The 19,007-nt window shown below is 45.8% G+C and overlaps 1 protein-coding gene across 1 annotated transcript; it reads left to right on the top strand.

Moving 5' to 3' along the window:
* The first annotated feature begins 1,365 nt into the window (after positions 1-1,365).
* On the top strand, positions 1,366-16,257 carry DND1 (DND microRNA-mediated repression inhibitor 1). Its single transcript, XM_083170084.1, has 5 exons — positions 1,366-1,485; positions 4,948-5,065; positions 8,111-8,572; positions 10,274-10,663; positions 15,784-16,257. The coding sequence occupies exons 1-5, from the start codon at positions 1,468-1,470 to the stop codon at positions 15,798-15,800; spliced, it is 1,005 nt and encodes a 334-aa protein (XP_083026210.1). The 5' UTR covers positions 1,366-1,467; the 3' UTR covers positions 15,801-16,257.
* The last annotated feature ends 2,750 nt before the right edge of the window (positions 16,258-19,007 follow it).

The following is a 19,007-nucleotide window of genomic DNA, read 5'->3' as shown; positions in this document are numbered from 1 at the left end:
CCCACTACACAGCGCCGGGCTGCAGGTCCCACGCAGCCCGCTGCACATAGACAGTCCCCAGGCCCGGCCAGATCCTCTTGCTGCCTGGAGACATACACAGGCAGTGCAGTGGGCAGCAGGAATGCTGGGTGCCCACGCTGTAAGCTGCGCGTGTCATCACGTGGCTTACAGTGCGGGTGCCCAGATGGCTGATGCTGGAGGTATCATTTTAATACACGGGGGGGACGGACAGACAAATGGCATCCGGCGGCTATGGTGTGGGAGTCCGCATCACCGCTCATCGCCGGCCCCTACACACACTCGTCGGCTTTTGAGCTGTAAGCAGCTAAAACTGAGAAACTAAGCGTCTTCCAGCTCATAATTGCCCAATATGTATGGGCCTTAAGAGCTATATACAACATTTTATATACCAGCAGATCAAATAGTTCAGAGGCGCCTTTTAACAGATTCTAGGCCAGACGCACTAAGCTTCAAAAGTGATAAAATTGGAGAGTGATAAACAACCAACCAATCAGCTCTTGCCTGACATTTTTTTGTGTCTGTGACATGGCAGGTAGGAGCTGGGTGGTATGCAAAACGGGGTGTGGAATGCAATACCGGCAATCCCGTGAAGAACCACCCCCTTTTCACAAGCCACGCCCATTTTTGGGAGAACACGCACGATTCCCCATGGGGAACTTTAAAAAGTTGGGAAGTATGCAATAGGTCGACATAAATAAGGCTGACATGTAAAAAGGTCAACTTGCCAAGTGTTTTTTACAGTCACACACCCCTAGTATACCCAATCATTTATTTTTTACAAGTCACCAAAACTCCCCATTAATTCTGGTGCTAGTGAGCCTGACATATCCTAACTTTATAACAGAATTATGGAAGTTGGCAATGAGCAACTTCCGATTCTTTTGATATATTTTACATTTTTGCATTCATTTATTTATTTATTTATTGGCAACTGAAACACCAATAAATAAATAAATAAATGCAAAAAAATGTAAAATATATATATAAAAAAAATCAGAAGTTGCTCATTGCCAACTTCCATAATTCGGTGTGTGCCTATCCCCAGACACTGATCTGTGTCTGCATATTAGTGTAGACAACATATTTATTCCTTTAAGGTTCAACTTCAGCAAACAGGATTAAAAGGACTGATAATTGCAACCCCCCCCCCCCCCAAAAAAAAACCAACAACCACAAACACAAATATAAATGTCATATGTACTAAATACATCGAGTTTCCAAACGTTGTAATTATTGTACCTCTACATAGGAAGGGCACGGAAGGTTCAAGCAGATGGGTGGGCTGGTCGTCGTGATCCTTCTGCCCTGACGTGATTGGATGATGTGATCTTGTTGGGGGGGAGCTCTTGCATTTTGGGACTCTATAAAAAGGCTTGCACAGAGACACCTGTGTAATATAACTTTTGCTACGTGAGAGCTGGGACTTGAGGAAGATACTGTACCATCATGAACGGCAACAGTGAGGTATGTGCGGGGCTGGGGACATAATATCCAGCGGTAGGTAACATATTTAATGCACAGGATAAAGTTTAGGGAAACTTAGTGTTCAAGTTTGAATATTATATTATGAATCCTTCCAATAGTATTGGGATTAAACCAAACCGATTTCCCTGTGCAGCGGTTTATATCCTAGTTTTGTCTGTTTTGGCATTTGTTTGTTTGTTTTGGAACGTTCTTGCTTCCTTTTAAACTTAATATGAGACTTGAGTCTGCATGGGTGTAACCAGGCCCGGTATAGTGCGCAGTGGTTTCTGCTGATTCCCAGTGCCTGCAGTGTGTATTGCACCTATTACCAGACTTAATGCTGGGGTGTAGGGACTCGAAGTACCTAGGTCTGGATTTGGGTGGAGTCTGTTGTAGTCTCGGTAAGTACATGTATATGGGGTGCACACATGATGCAAAGTTTGTTGGAGTGTGTAATATGCGTGTATATATATTATATATCTACACACAGTGAGGGAGGGGGTGTATAGTACAGGGAAATGCATGGTGAATACACTATTTTTGGCTGTGGCCTATTGTGACAGCACTTCAACCTGTGTCGGATCTGGGTCTGCACCATTTACACTGAACCTGGTTCAGCCCTGCCTTTCCCTATGGATGACATAAAAAATGTCCATTTTAGGACCGATTAGCTGCCTGCCAGCCTTCCCTCAATGATTTAAATAGAAATTAAAAGACATGACAAGTTAGCAGTGAAAAATGTTGATTTTGTTTATTTTGCTAAATATTTTTTTCAAAAAGTTATATTCAGTGCTCAAGCACACATAGCGGTATAAAAGTGCAACATCACCCATGTGCTCCCCCCAGCCCCTTCCCCTGCAGCAGCAGACCGAATCTCCCATGTGCTCCCCTGGGATACGGTCAGTTGGTCGACCTAAAAATGGTCAACACCACTAGGTCAACATACTGCAAGGTCCACAGGGGTCTAGGTCGACATAGGACAAGGTCAACAGATCGACACATGGGGTTTTTCACTGTTTGAGCTGACATGTGCCAACAGGTGGTATTTCATGCCCTAATACCTACTAGGGCAGTGATGGCTAACCTTGACACTCCAGATGTTGTTGAACTACGCATCCCAGCATGCTCTCCCATCAGATTTGGCATGGACAAATAGCAAAACTGAAACAGAGCATGCTGGGATGCGTAGTTCAACAGCTGGAGTGTGAAGGTTAGCCATCAAGGCCTTAGTGGATGGTGGGGCATGAAAACTGCATGTCGGCACTTGTCGGATCAAAAAAAGCCCAAATTCAGTGGTAATTTTATAGTACAGGTTGAGTATCCCGTATCCAAAATGCTCGGGACCAGGAGAATTTTGGATAACCGATTATTCCGTATTTCGGAATATTTTAATATTTCAATGATGTATTTTGAAGTATCTTGCATGTATGCTGTATAAACACATAATATACACACAAATATATTTTATTACCACATAAAATACACACAAATATATTTTAATTGTTCAAAAAACAAGGTTTCAAAACGTGAAACAAAATGTGTGTACTATCTCAGCACTGAATTTGAATGCCAAGCAATCATTGTCTTGCACATATATAGTGCCAGTTACATATCATGTCCCCAGTGATGCTGTTACAAATGTCCCCAGTGAGTTTTTAGCAAAAAAAAATAATTTTTTTTTCACTTTCTGGAATGTCCGTATTTCGGAATAATTCGGATAACGGATACTCGGATACGGGATACTCGACCTGTATGTGGCATCATTCTAGCGCTATATCCAGTAGTGTCACCCCTCTAAGTAATGTGCTGTGCTATAAGGCTCTGTGTTGAATTGAAAGTGTAGAGGTGGTTATTTATTGCTGGAGCTGCTGGTCATCCTATTGGGTGGAATATGTGATCCAACAGTGAGTTGCAAGTACATTCATTGTGCATGTAAGCTTGCACAGATTAAGCAGAGCAGGCGGGTTGGGATCATTTGGTCTACAGCAGTGGTAGCCAACTCCAGTCCTCGAGAGCTACCAACAGTTCACATTTTCCAGACAACCTAGCTGCTGCACTCATTACTGACTGACATATTATAAATGATCCACAGGTGGATTGGTTTTGACCCAAATATCAACACAATCGACATGGACACAGTTTAAAGTGTTCAAATGTTTTTGGGACTACCTGTCCATCCCCGGGTAAATACAGGCATTTTGACCCCTGCTGGTCCCTCCAGTCCCTCCCCATTTCTTCCATATATGGTGAGAATATGGTTATTTTTGTAGCATAAAGGGATAGGAAGCAGTGTAGCGGTATGGAGCAGATCCGTTGCGGTGAGACATGGGAACAGTGGTGTTTGTCTAAACCAGGCATGACCAAACAATGGCAAACCAGCTGTTGTGAATCTACACATCCCAGCATGCCTTGCCATAGTTTTAACATTACCTAATGGCAAAACTGTGGCAAGGCATGATGGGACTTATAGTTTCACAACAGCTGGAGGGCCGTAGTTTGGACATGCCTGGTCTAAACGGTTGAGTAAGGTAATGAAGAGCTGCAAAGTGAGATGCAGCAACTGTTTCGGGGGGGGGGGGGGGGGGGTGTCCTCGGATATTGCAGAGTCTAGACCAGAGTATGGTTAGAATGGTATACTTGGCCTAGTATAGTATACAATAGGACTGATCAGCAGGCATGACCAGTGTGCCCGCAGGAGTGACCTATACCAGAATTACCACTGAGAATGGAATGGGTCTTTCTGAAGTCCGAGTGGAGTTTGGTCATGATTTGAACAATTGGGATGGAAAGATTAACCCCTTGGGTGGGTGGTATGCCCGGAAATTTTCCGGGTTCAGCTGCGCTGCCGCAGCGGGCTGTCCCGGATAATATAGAATAGGTGCGCGCCAGTGGTGTCCACCTCTAGAGCCCCCCCCCCCCCATCACCTTTGCTCCGGCGTACGCCGGAGCTCCCCTGAACCAGCTGCCACTCATTTTACAGCAGCAGTGACGTCGGTGGCAGGCTTGGGTATATTTGGCGCGGCTCGGGGGATACTCGGGAGAGCTCAGGCACCCGAGTCCTCCCGAGCCGCGAACATCCCCCAGCCTGCCACCGACGTCACTGCTGAATGTGACAGGCGGCTAAGGCAGCGGCGGCAGGGAAGCTCCGGCGTACACCGGAGGTGGGGTGGTTAGGGGTGGCTTCCAATGTCCTGTGGTGGGTTTTGCTGGGGCAGGACAAACCTGCCCTGGTAGGGTTTGTCCTGCCCCAGCAAAACCCACCACTCAAGGGCTTAATGGACGTTGTGGCACCATGGCTATTGTAGTCATCAGGAGTTGGTATAGTATAGTATGTTACTATTAAGTAACAAAGAATCATATATGCTAAGGACTGGTAAGTATGTAATAAGAAAATAATATTGGTTTCTCTAACGTTGTACTGTATATACACATTGTGTGATTAGTTGTATTTTCTTTTTACAGGCTTGGCTAAATTCAGTCAACAAGGACAATAAAGCAGCACTTATGCTGTGGATGAAAAATTACAACATCAACCTAGTTCAAGTCAATGGACAGAGGAAGTATGGCGGCCCCCCTCCAGGTATATAGATATTATATACAGTCATAGTTCTGTTGCAGCTTAGAAACAGCAATTTAGTGACATCTAAAAAAAATATTGGGAATCGAACGTCTGGTATATCCATGACCGCAGTGGTTTATTAGCTTGAGTTATGAAGGATATGCTTATGTGGAAATCCAGATGAAACCAACCAAGACGTGTGGTCATTATACACATAGACGTTCTGTGGCGCTCGTTGGACCCCATTGCTGCTCTTGCAAAGTGTATGGCCAGAATGGTGGTAGTGAGGACGTCTGGTTCTTTCTCTAGCTCTGACATTTCCAAGCTTGGTCCATGAGGCACCCTAACAGTTCAGGTGTTAAGGATATCAGTCATTAGATCAAATTGATTGGGGTCCTAATGGTCACCTACTGTAGTTCAAGCTTGTTTAGCCTTAAAACCTGGAACATTATGGACAGGTGCAGATTGGGAACTAAAAGTGTCCCTGGGAAAAACTTGTAGAAGTGGCATCAAATGTAGGTGGGACCGACACAATATAGGTAGGATTAATACACCACTACACCTACAGTATGTGAAAGTTGTTGCCAATATGCTTGCCAGCCTTGTGCCTGTAAGCTTCTGTAACAAAGTATCGCTCATTTTAGCCCATTTGGGTGATAGTGCTCAGTATATTGCCCAGTGTGCATGCTGCACCCAACGACAGATGTGCGCTCTTGGGGGTTGTTGACAAACCCCTCTGTCTGTACTGTCTGCATGTACAGACAAGGGAGCGGATCGTTAACGAGGGGGTCTCGGCAAGTCAACAGTTGGCTAAAGCTGGGTACACACTTAACGATTCCAGGTAAGGCTGATATTAACTATATCAGCGGTGTTGCAGGGCAACAATATACATCATGACATCACCCCCGCCACCCCACACTCTATCTGTGCAGTCTCTGACGATATTGACAGATTGATCTGCATGTACAGGGAGCTCACATCTTTAACAATATAGTTGGTACACAATGAGTGATTTGCACTTAATATCGGCAACTATAATGTCCATATTAACAATATATTGCCCAGTGTGTACCCAGCTTAGTCTTCCTCATCCGTAAGGATGGCAAATGTGCATAAATAAATACAGACCCTGAGGGGACAGAAGCAGGCTTCCTTGCAGTGGTGTAATTATAATTTAAGCACCCCCCCTGGTCGCCCATGTGCCCTCCCATCCCAGCAGATTTACCTGTATTCGCTGCGGTGGTCCCGGCTCCCCTCCTGGCTTCATTCTGATGCCATGAAAAACAGACCATCACAAAATGTCCGCCCCCATACAGCAGACTCTCGGGGAACATCTGCTATATGGGGGCGGACATTTTATGGTGGTCAGTCTCCATAGCATCAGGAGGGGAGCCGGGACCACCGCAGCGAATACAGGTAAATCTGCGGGTCTGGCGGCGGTATTACAATAGCCCCACAGCACCCCCGGCGCCCGCACTTACACAGCGCCTCTCCGCTACCGCAGGGGCTATTGTTACGCCACCGCTTCCCTGGATCACCACATCAAGGGTATTGAACATAAGGAGGTCTCTGTCCTGGTGGCTAAATCTCAAATTAAAAGGGTATAGATCATTGGGTCGACAGGGTCATTGGGTCAACAGGGGGATGGTTGACAGTCAAAAGGTCGACATGGGGTTTTTCACTTTTTGTTTTTTACCCTAATGTCGACATGGACACTGAAACGTAGCATCGCGTCGGCTCGAAAAACACCCTATCAACCTAATTGTTGGTGACTCAATGACCATATCCCAATTAAAGACCCTTGAGAGTTGGATGCAAGTGGTCCTCAGTGGGTAACTGATGGCCACTGTGGACTGCTGGTAATGACGTCTCCATACAATGATGTGGGTATGCCATGTGCCAATATGTACCAAGCTTGTTACCAATAGGCAATGCCATTTAGAGGGCTTGGCGCAGGGGTGGCTATACCTTTTTTTTTTCTATCTACCAACATTGGCCATGTTTTCCAGACCACATAGCTGGTGCACAGGTGTAGTCATTACTAACTCACATTTTCAAACGGGTGCAGCAATTATTCTTAATTGACTCTGTTCTACAGATCCTGTAGACTTGATCTGGAAAACACGTCACAAAGTAGGCACCCCTGGCACAGCTGGCATTAATAGCACCAGATTATATTTTACAGTATCTAAGCTGAAGGCAAGTTGTTCCTTGAGAATGGTGGTTACATTAAGACACGTCCCAGCTACTGATGGATTCAGGATTCCTCCAGTACTGTAGATAGTGTAGCAACACACCAGAATGCAACTGTCAGGATTGTATTAGAAGCAATGTGGGAAAATAAGACATGGAGATATTTATCACTGGGTCCATTCAATTAAGGTCGACATACATTGTGTCGACACCTGAAATAGACCATCATGGCGAAGATTGACACAAGCATTAGGTTGATAATGGAAGGTAGACAGTCAAAAGGTCTACACAACTACAGGGTGGTGGGAGAATATGATGAGTCTGCCGACGCATGTAGAGTGCAGGGAGCCATGCGAGGGGACGCGTGTACATTAGGGGAAAAAGCATGTGAAACTCATGTTGACCTTTTTGATTGTCTACCTGCCCAATAGCAAATTAATGTTTGTGTAGACCTGTATAGACCTTAGCCATGCCGACCTGTTTCAGGTGTTGGCCTTCAGTGGTCAACCCAATGTATGTCGACCTTAATTGAGTCGAGACTGACCGATGCTGAGTGGACGGGGGTGAGGTAGTCTGTTTTTAAAGATTTATATCTATTCTGACCGTACCTAGACCAGGCATGTCCAAACTGTGGCCCTCCAGCTGTTGTGAAACTACACATCCCAGCATGTCTTGCTATAGTTTTAGTATTCCCTAATAGCAAAACCATGGCAATGCATGCTGGGATGTGTAGTTTCACAACAGCTGGAGGGCCACCGTTTGGACATGCCTGACCAAGAAGGTAAGCTACTCATTGTAAAGGCTGCTATCTTATTTCAAGGGAATGCCATTCGTTAGGGCAGTCAATAAGTATTTATTTCTGTATCCCGGCAGGCTGGGTTGGGGAAACCCCTCCCTACGGTTCTGAAGTTTTCATTGGCAATCTGCCCCAAGAAATATACGAAGACGAGCTCATTCCTTTGTTTCAGTCGGTTGGCAAGCTTTATGAATTCAGGTTAATGATGACCTTCAGTGGTCTGAATCGAGGCTTCGCCTACGCCCGCTACCCCACCAGGCGCCTGGCGGAGCTAGCAATATCCCACCTGAACGGCCATGAAATAAAACGTGGCTACAAGATCGTGGTCAGCAGGAGCACGGAGAAGTGCGAGCTTGCCCTTGATGGCCTCCCGAGTGTGTTGGATGAAGATAATCTAACCAGGATCCTGTGCGGGCTGACTGCTGGCGTGGATAAGGTCACCCTGCATGCCAGCCCTACAACTGATATGAAGAACATGGCCATAATTAGGTACAACTCCCACAGGGCAGCTGCCATGGCAAAGAAAAGCTTCTGTGAAGGTAGGTCAGCCTTTCTGGTTCGGTCCCCGTAATGTTACAAGATACTAGCTTATGGCTAATATAGACGGTGGCACTTGGAAATAAAACACTCCATGCTATAGAGGTAAGCAGACATTTTATTTGCTTTTTTTTCCCCCCATCGAGGTAGAAGAGGCAACAAAACAAACCTCACATACCTAAATACCCGCTGGATCTAGGGATGCCAATCCAGAGGCATTTTTTCAATCCTGGGATTGACATCCTTAATTAAAAAACAACAACCTCCCGCTCCCCCCAACAGCCGCACACATTTACTTACTTGGTGTATTGGGCGCTGCGGCTGAGGAGTGGGCCAGCCGATGCAGCCGTGAGCGAGTTGGGTGGTGCCGGGGTGCTGCCCTGAGTGGGCCTGGCTAGAAGCAGAGGAGCGAGCTGGGGGTGTGGTCTGCGCAGCGTGTCCTTTACCATCAGGTCACACTGTGTAGAGCTGTGCCCGAATCAGGACAGCCGGGTAGTGTTTAGACTGAAATCCCGGTGATTTGGGGGCCAAATCCCACTGATCCCAATCCCGGGATTGGCCACCGTAGCTGGATCCATTCGCAGCTCCCTCTGCCGGACGAGTGGGCGCTCAACGATGACGCCAACAGGTGTAGAACATCAGGGAGAGCTTGAAGGGAATCCTGGCACACGTGACCTAATGCAAAAATAGAAACTTGTCTGGTCTCCTTTGACAAGCAAAAAATAGTCAAAAATGGAAAGCACAAAAAGTGGAGAAGCATACTGAAAACATTAATATAAGGAACAAATATTAAATAGCAAACTACAGAAAACTGGAGTCCCAGGTTTTCATTGAGACCCCTTAGAGACAATGGGCGGGATGTTCTAACACAAATATGCGGTAGAAAACGCTCTCAGGGTTTTTACCCTATGTTTGGTTGTGCTCTATAATCCTGTAACGAAGTGCTCTATAGTTATGTCTCGCTTTTGCCCTGTGCGATTTAATTGGTTATCAATTGGACTGCAGCACGCTCTTGCTGACTGTCGGCCACAAGGGCCACTGATTAAATATAAAACACATTTTGTAGAGCAAGAAGCCTGCTGACTTACCTCTATTGCCTGGAGTTCTTTATTTCCGAGTGCCGCCATCTGTCTAAATACCTACAAGCAGCCACAGACCTGACTACACGGAAGTCGGGACACCGGGTTTTACCTATTTATAGAAACAAAGTTAAACTGTTCAGATTTGAGTGCCACTACCTGCAATCCACCTCTATTGATCTCTACTCCTCATCTCTGAGGTAAAGTACCGTCAGTGACCACTAGATGTGCTAAAAGATGTCACAAAGTGAAAGCAATTTTTGCAGGGACACTGATCTGCTTTAACCTTGCTGGAGAGGGAGCTCTGAAGAAAGATTGGAGATACAGATCAACAATCCCCATCAGCGAAGCCTTATGTGGTGTTTAGAACGGCAGTGTATTTCACCTTTTATGTAAAAGAATTGTACACTCCCTGTCCAAGCTTCTCTCCCATGATCCCTGCAATTAGGGTGTGCAGTGGCAAGTTCTCAATGCTGGGCACTCAAGGGAGTCCCATAGCCACCAAGGAACACCTTGCTTCAGTGGAAGACTATGCCCGAGTAGGGAAAGTGTGGTGTTTAGTGCCTGTTCTGTTGAATGCGCTGTGTATAGAATATCATATCTTTATTGCCTTTATTCCTGCAGGTACCAATCTGCTGTACGGGTGCCCTTTTCATGTAGACTGGCTGCAGCCAACCATAAAACAGAAGCAGCAGTCCGGTGGTCTTCTGCAGCCGCATTCCTTCGTGCCGCAGTTGTGGAACACCGAGACCAAGCAGAAGAAGATCTCAGTGAGTGGTGTCCAGTGTCTTCAGCTCATCTGTGACCGAATGAAACTGGGTCAGCCGGTGTACCAGATAAAGTTCCTGGGCATGGGCTCCTGTGGATGGCTGAGGTTCTGGTATCGTGTAGTGATACCCAAGCACTGTGCTCCATTCACTGGCTATTCTTGGCTTCTTGGGGACAACCTCATACCGACTGACAAACACGACCAAGCCAAGGAGATGGTGGCCTTGCAGCTGTTGACCGAATTAGGTAAGTGTGAATCACAGCTAACACTGATGCCTGTAATTAACTAGGAGATGTTGTAGTAGCGTGACCACGTATGCACATAAATAGGCTGTTGGAGGTGTTGATGGTAGATCTGTGGTTCCCTCGGTCAGTGTTTAAGTCTCTGGTGGCAGCTAGTTACCCACCTACAATGCAATGAGGCATCTAGCAGTTACTGAGAAGTAAACTCCTAGGAGTGGTTGTTCGTTCAGAGGTTGGTCAAGGGAACTCAATTGTCATCGAAAATGTCAATGAACAAGAACGTAGAGTCCCAGAGGCTTGATGGTGTTTCCGAAGAGGCAAGATATTCCTGAACTGCCGACTGAGTTTAATTACTCCTCCCATTTATGGAACAGCTTAGTTCTTAGGCTTTTGGTGATTGGATGCCAACTTTTTGGAGAAAATGGTCCAGTAAATGGGGTATTCTTTTAAACGGTATTCCCACTGGGTGGTTTCAGAGCACAGCAGTCCAGCATAATTACTCCATTGTGATTTGGGCTAAAAGTCTAAACTGGTTTTAAAAACAAAATCCTCTTAAGTATTAGAAGCCAGATGCACTAAGCTTCAAAAGTGATAAAATGGGGAGTGGTAAACAGCCAGCCAATCAGCTCCTGTCTACAATGCTACAGGCTAGGTTTGAAAAATGTCAGGCAGGAGCTGATTGGCTGGTGGTTTATCAGTCTCCATTTTATCACTTTTGAAGCTTAGTCCACTTACATATCGGTTCTCCTTTGCCATCGATGTAGGGAAATCATCTGGTTCTCCCACATCGATGGCAAAAGTATTCAACATCGGCCGACATGGATCTTTTCACTGTTTTTTTTACCCGATTGTCGACATGGGCACAGTTTCCAGTGCACCACATCCCCTCGCTTCGCTCACCATGCTTCGGGCACGGTGCTTTGCTGCGCTCGGCACAATATTTTATTCTCCTACCGCGCCCTAGTGGATGGTAGAGCATGAAATACTGCCTGTAGGCACATGTCGGCTAAAAAAACCCATGGAAAACCCCATGTCGACATTTTGACTGTCGACCTAATGCTTGTTTCAACCTAGACCCGTGTCGACCTAATGATTGTCGACCAACTTGCTGTAGACCCAATGACCATATCCCCTATGGGCAACCCTGTGCTGGGCATTTAATACCACTTGAGTGGTATGGCTGGAAATTTTCCGGGCTCAGCTGCGCTGTGGTGGGTTTTGCTGGGGTAGGTTTGTCCTGTCCCAGGAAATCCCACCACTCAAAAGGGTTAATGTAGATGACCAGCACAGAGGTTACCAGTAGAGGGGGGGTACTTTTGCCATCTGGCAAAAGTATTTAACATCAGCCATAAACCACCCTGCTACGGGCAACCTCTGTGCTGGTTATTGTAGATTAAAATTCTCTATTTTTTTTATGTAAAGTGTAAATCAAAATCCTTAGCACACCTCTTGTGCTGCATCCTATCGTGCCAGTACGAATTGCAGATGTACTAACATGCAATCACTAATGCGAAAGCCTTCTCTCCCGGGGAGAGCTGCCTCTTGCTACCCATAAGTCTGTCTACACAGCACTGATGGATGCGGGGGATCCCTCGCCGCTAGGACTGCAGAAGTAAGCCCATAGGGTTTTTTACTCTGTGTTGGTGTCCCGGCCTCCAGGTCTTAAACATTTTAATTGTATTACGTCCTGCCCATTCTCTGCAGGGAGCAGTTCTTACCATATAGTTTTTTGTTTTTTTTAAATGGATGTTTTTATTGAAGTACTACAGCATGGGTCTTCAACCTGTGGCCCTCTAGATGTTGTGAAACTACATGTCCCAGCATGCATTGCCACATTTTTTCCTATAAGAGCACGCCAAAACTGTCATGGCATGCTGGGAAATGTAGTTCCACAACATCTGGAGGGCCACAGGTTGAAGACTTGTGTACTATAGAAATGTATAGGTGGAATCCCTACATATTAAGTTCACATGTTACAGTAGTGAAAGCAGTTTCTTTTGAACACTGAAGGGTACTCTTTACCTAGAACGGCGCCAGCGATTGAAATCGCGGGCGTCGTGGGTAAAAATCGCGGTCATCGCGGGTAAATCGGGATGACCGCGATGACCGCGATCACCGCGATTTTCCCATAGGGAACAATGTTAAAACGGCTGATTGACCGCGATTTTACTGTTAAATGCCTCAGTGGACCCGATTTGGGGCCAAATAGGCCAAATTAACCCTTAAATGTCCCCCCAAATGTTTAACGCCACCCCACGATCCACGCCAACCCGAAGCGTGGCGAGCGCAGCGAGCCCGCGAGGGGCGGCGGTACGCGTCCTCCGACCTTTTCATGCCCTACTATCCACTAGGGCGTGGTGTGAGAATATAATAGTGTGGCGAGCGCAGCGAGCCACCGAGCCCGAAGCGTGGCGAGCGGACGCGGATACCTTCACAGGTAGACGCGTCCCCTCGCGGGCTTCACAGGTGTCCACCTCGCCAAGGACACCTGTGAAGCCCGCGAGGGGACGCGTCTACCTGTGAAGGTATCCGCGTCCCCTCGCTGCGCTCGCCACACTATTATATTCTCACACCACGCCCTAGTGGATAGTAGGGCATGAAAAGGTCGGAGGACGCGTACCGCCGCCCCTCGTGGGCTCGCTGCGCTCGCCACGCTTCGGGTTGGCGTGGATCGTGGGGTGGCGTTAAAAATTTGGGGGGACATTTAAGGGTTAATGGGCTCTGTGGCCCATTTAACATTGATTCCTATGGCCAAATCGGGTGGATTGAGCCATTTAACAGTAAAATCGGGTCCATCGCACCTTTTAACATTGATTCCTATGGGAAATCGTGAGCATCGCGTCACGGGCATCGCGGGTACATTTATGGACGGCCGCGACGCGACCGACACGATTTCAAAGTTTAACATTGGTTTCAATGGGAAATCGCGGGCATCGCGTCGGTCGCGGCCATACATAAATGTACCCGCGATGCCCGCGACGGGCGCCGTTCTAGGTAAAGAGTACCCACTGAAGCAGGAGTATCTTCACGGGTGTCTTGCGGTGACTTATTTCATTCCCTTTAAATGCCAACTCCCACTATGTAAGGTTCCTTTAAACAAATGCTATACAGATAAAGATGCAGTGCCAACCACCGTGTTACATCTGTGGCGATTGGCGTGGCCACTTTGCCGCACTTGTGTCTATTTTACTTCTGTGGCATTTGTCCCATATGCCACGAGACTCTTGGCGTGACGTCAGATGCTCTGCTGCAAGACACTAATCTGCTTTTGTAATTTCCTGCATTTTTCTTCTAATTTTCGCCAATACCAGGACCGCATTCAGGGGTGCACGCAATATCTGTTGTGCACATGCTCGGTGACCCATACGGGGCTATGTGGCACTATCTTGAGTGTGTGTATCTGCATAACTTTTATTACAACTTTAAAGTTAAGGTTTGTGTGGGCTGCACCCTGTTATTTTAAACCTTGTACGATGTGCGGTACTTGTGTATTATAGAGGCGCCCATCGCATACCAAAAGGCATGCGATGGTATGCGATATCGCGCAAAAAAAATTGTTTTAAAATTGTATGACATTGTATATGGCATACAATGCGATGCGATTAAAAATTGTATAAGCACCCTGATGGGTGCTTACAATGTTAAATGCACCCCCACGCCAACCCCCCACTATAAACGTGAAGCCGAAGCGTGGCGAGCGGCGGCGGTACGCGTCCCCCGACCTTTTCATACCCCCACTATTCACGTCAGCGTGGAGTCGAGAATAGAAAGTGTGGCGAGCGCACCGAGCTCGAAGCGTGGCGAGCGTACGCGGATACCTGTGAAGCCCTCGAAGGGACGCGGATACCTGTGAAGGTATCCGCGGGGCTCGGTGGCTCGCTGCGCTCGCCACACTTTCTATTCTCAACTCCACGCCGACGTGGATAGTGGGGGTATGAAAAGGTCGGAGGACGCGTACCGCCGCCCCTCGCGGGCTCGCTGTGCTCGCCACGCTTCGGGTTCACGTTTATAGTTGGGGGGGGGGGGGGTGACGTGGGGTTGCATTTAACATTGTAAGCACCCATTTGGGTCCTTAAAAGCACCCTTTAGGGTGCTTATACAATGTTTCATCGCATAGGGGGCACAAATCGCATCGGGTGCATGGCATGCGATGTGATAAAAACATTGCGCGATGAACATCGGGGGCACCGCTATAATACTCAAGTACCCGATGTGCTTTCAGGCTTGAGGGCCAGATGTATCAAGCTTAAAGTGATACAGTGGCGAGTGATAAATAACGAGCCAATCAGCTCCTACCGGTCATTTTTTAACCCAGTCTGTAAAATGACAGTAGCTGGTTGTGTTTAATTTTCCACTTTATCACTTTTTGAAGCTTTATACCACTTGACCTGAGACTAGTGTAACGCAGGAAATGTTAGTTGTAGAAACTTTCTAATATATCAAGGGCTTTAACAAGGTGCAGGTGGGAGACATTCTTCACAGGAAGAGGAGCAACACAACACGAGGACATGCACTGAAACTAGAGGGAGGAAGATTCAGTGGAAATATGAGGAAGAATTACTTCACAGAAAGAGTAGTAGATCAGTGGAATAGCCTCCCATCAGAGGTGGTAGAGGCAAATACAATAGAGCAATTTAAACATGCTTGGGATAGGCATATTGATATCCTTACAAAAAAATAAGGATCAAATATGGTTTGCGGTAACATGTTTAAAAGGGGTACGGTCGGATGGTCGACAGTCATTAGGTGGACACCATTGGGTTGACATACAGCAAGGACGACAGCGAGGCACCGTGCCCAAAGCATGTCCATGTTGACTTTCAAAAAAGTGAAAAACCCCATGTTGACCTTTCAACCTTGTCCTATGTTGACCTAGGCACCTGTTGACCCAACGGTGTCGACCTAATGAGTGTTGCCCATCTTTAGGTCGACCCAATGATCCCATTCTGTTTAAAAAAAGGGGCAGACTAGATGGGCCAAGTGGTTCTGATCTGCTATTGAATTCTATGTTTCTATGTTGTAAGCATACCTGTGTCACATCCAGTTGTCGCAGGCACTAGAACTATTTCTGTATATGCCCAGGTTAACCTCCTGACAGCCAATGACATCTGTTTGTTTTACAGGGTACATCGTTGACTAGCCTGCTTTTATGGTGAAGAACCTGCATGATTTTTATGTTGTTTTATCAGAATATTGGGCGTCCAGGAGAAGAATGAAAACATCAGGATATCCAGAAATGAATGCGTTTTTGATGGCTTTAAAGCACTTTCTTTTTTTATTACACATTTTATGTTTGGCACTTTTTTATATCGTTTGTAATTGTTATAGTGTTTTTCTGCACTTTTAAGAGTTTTTTTGCAACTTGTTCACTTAGAAAGAAACGTTATATCACTTTGAATGCGTTTGAGCACTGAGACCTTGTAACTTGCAGGCGTTCTGCTTAATGAGGATTACTTTTAAGGAAATATGTCACGTATAGTATTAATAAGCAAAATCTGTCTTGTGTTTTTCGTTATCTATTTTCATGTATCAAAATGACTATGCTAAAGGATAAATGTGTTCAATGAAGATTATCTGGATTTCAGTAGGACTTATAAGCGTGTGTAGTGTTCACTTTAGTATTTTTTTTTTTTTGGGCAGGGTGCTGGCCACTGGGAAGGGCACTTCTTTCAATCGGGAGGGCACATTTTATATTAGAAACAAAAACATATTTACACACTGCACTAGGATTACGCCCATTAAACATTATCATACTCTGTTATGCCTATTACATATTCTGTTGTAATGACAATTACACATTATACCACACGCTGCAATGCCTCTTACACATTATACCACACACCATAATGCCCATTACACATCATTGCATACGCCGTAATACCCAGTACACATGATGGCACACACTGAAAGTTCTCAGTGGCATGTCAGCACAGTGGGGGGCAGTGTAAGGGCGCACAGTGACACACAAAAAAAGGGCAGGATGCATTTTTCGGTTTTAAAAAAGGGCAGGGTGCGGCACACTGCATAAGAATCTTAGAGGGAACATTAAGGTGTGTCTATATATAATGTGGGAAGGGAAACCTCCTACTGGGACTAATTGGGCCAGTCCTGGCATTATTGCACCAAAAAATACTGACTTTGCGTTCTTCAGTGGAGATGGCTTTTTGGGAGTGATCACATCTATAATGAACGATTATGGTTAGGGACTTTTTATATGGGATATTAGTACATGTGTTTCACCTTTTAAATGAGAACCAACTTTAGACCTTCTGTAACCTGGAATTAATACAGGATTTGACAAGTCTCTACTAATCAGTGATGTCCCACTCAGACGCTGAAACCAAGCGGTTACATACAGTGTGTTTAGCATTTATGCACGTCTATAAGTGAAACAAGTACTGTTTGAACCTGCATAGGTGACTACATCTAAAGCTGGGCGCACGCTATGGGGTATTCAATCTGTGCCAATATTTCCCGAGGGGAAATCAGCACTCACCTATTCAATGCTATCATTACTGACAGCATTGTAGGGTGTCAGATCCGACCTTTTTTTTTTTAATTTAAAGTCTGATTTGTTTTGTCAGAAACAGCTGCAGATTATTCAATTCATGGCAGGTTTCTGACAACTTGCGGACTTTCTGACACTCTGTACATTGGATACTGACTGTCGATGTTCTGTCCGAAACGGCCAGGATTCCGCCTGTTGAACGGGAAGGTTCTGGAGCTGTGCACAGATCTAAAAATCTTGTGGAGAAATTCACTTAAGCTGGCACTATGCCTAAAGATTTAGTTGGGGGGGGGGGGGGGGGGATTATTACACTATTTGATTCAAAATATATTTTTCCCTCCTCTTAACCTAGGTGTGTCTTAGAGTAAAAAAAAAAAAAAAAATATATATATATACATACCTAAACACACCAATCCATTGCAGCTGTATTGTTCAGGGCTGCTCAACTCATCAAAAACTTTTAACCTGGGGGTAGCCAACTCCAGTCCCCGAGAGCTACCAACAGTTAATGTTTTCCAAGTCTCCTCACAGAATCACAAGCGACGTAATTAGTTCCACCTGTGGATCTTTTAAAATGTCAGTGAGTAATGAGTGCACCTGTGCAGCAGCTAGGTTGTGTGGAAAATGTGAACTGTTGGTAGCTCTCGAGGGCTGGAATCAGCTACCACTGCTCTAAACCAACCACAAACTGCACAAAGGATACAGTGAATGGATTAAGAAATTACTGGTATTTATTCGAAAAAGTCAGAGAAGTGAAGTTTTTTCAACAACTACCTCACTTAGAGGGCGATTCTCTAACACTGAAATGCGGTAAAAACCCAGTTATCTGGTTTTTACCGCATTTCTGTATGCTCTAACCCCCCTCCGCTGCAAAAGCTGGCGATTCCCTGCAGAAGCCTATGGGCTTCTTACCGCAGCGCTGTTTGAGGGATCCGTCACCGATCCCTCCCAGCATGCCCTGCGGCCGGCGCCGTCACTCTGCGCATGTGCAGATGGATTCCCGGGTCACAGACCCGGAAGTCCAGCGCCGCATCGCAAGGGACAGCTCTTATCGCAAGACCTGTCCCTTGCGTTAATAACGGCATATGTTACGGCATATGCCGTTATTAATAATGCGGTGCCCGGCGAAGGGGGGCTGCGGATGTTACAACATCCCGCCCTTATGCTGTATATCAGATAGACATAAACATAAAAAAACAGATGTAACCCTCTAAGATTAAATTATATATCACAATGGTACCAAATGAATTTGAAATATTCTCCGATTGGGTTAATAATGTAATAAATTAATAGATATTTTAGGTGCAAATAGAGTGCAGGAACCTCCTTTTGTATCATCTCATACAAACGGAGATTACTGCACTCTCCTATTTGCATCTAAAATATCTATTATTTTATTACTTAGTGCCATAAAACAGCGAGGAAAACCAGCGATCTTCGGTGTTTAACCCCCTCGCCTGCTGCTCGCCCTATTCAACGTTCCGTGGGAATTCTCGCAGTCACAGTTGACACATGTCGACTCCTATGAAGTTGACACATGTCGACTCCTATGAATTGTGTATCCTGCTTTCTAAAGATGGAAAACACACTTGCACTAAGGGTGTAGATTGTTACAAAATAACTACCTGGACATATTGAAACGTGTATTTGGATTAATACATAAAAATAAACCAACCTTGAAATGGTGAGAAGTGTAGAAAGAGAACCTTCCTATGTATTTCTGGGCTGTGTGTGGCTTGCAGGTACTGACATGAGGCATTTCACTTAATAGCCTGCAGCATTGCTTAATATTGCAGTCAGGTGTAAGCCATTTAGTTGTAATTGGTGTTCATTAGCAGA

Source organism: Crinia signifera, chromosome 2 (genome assembly GCF_055691185.1).
Source record: "Crinia signifera chromosome 2, ASM5569118v1, whole genome shotgun sequence".
Taxonomy (NCBI): domain Eukaryota; kingdom Metazoa; phylum Chordata; class Amphibia; order Anura; family Myobatrachidae; genus Crinia; species Crinia signifera.
This window is presented reverse-complemented; position numbering and strand designations above follow the sequence as displayed.

Coding starts and splice junctions, on each gene's coding strand:
- DND1 (XM_083170084.1), top strand. Junction 5,066..8,110: donor GTATGGCGGCCCCCCTCCAG/GTATATAGATAT, acceptor GTATCCCGGCAG/GCTGGGTTGGGGAAACCCCT. Junction 8,573..10,273: donor AAAGAAAAGCTTCTGTGAAG/GTAGGTCAGCCT, acceptor TTATTCCTGCAG/GTACCAATCTGCTGTACGGG.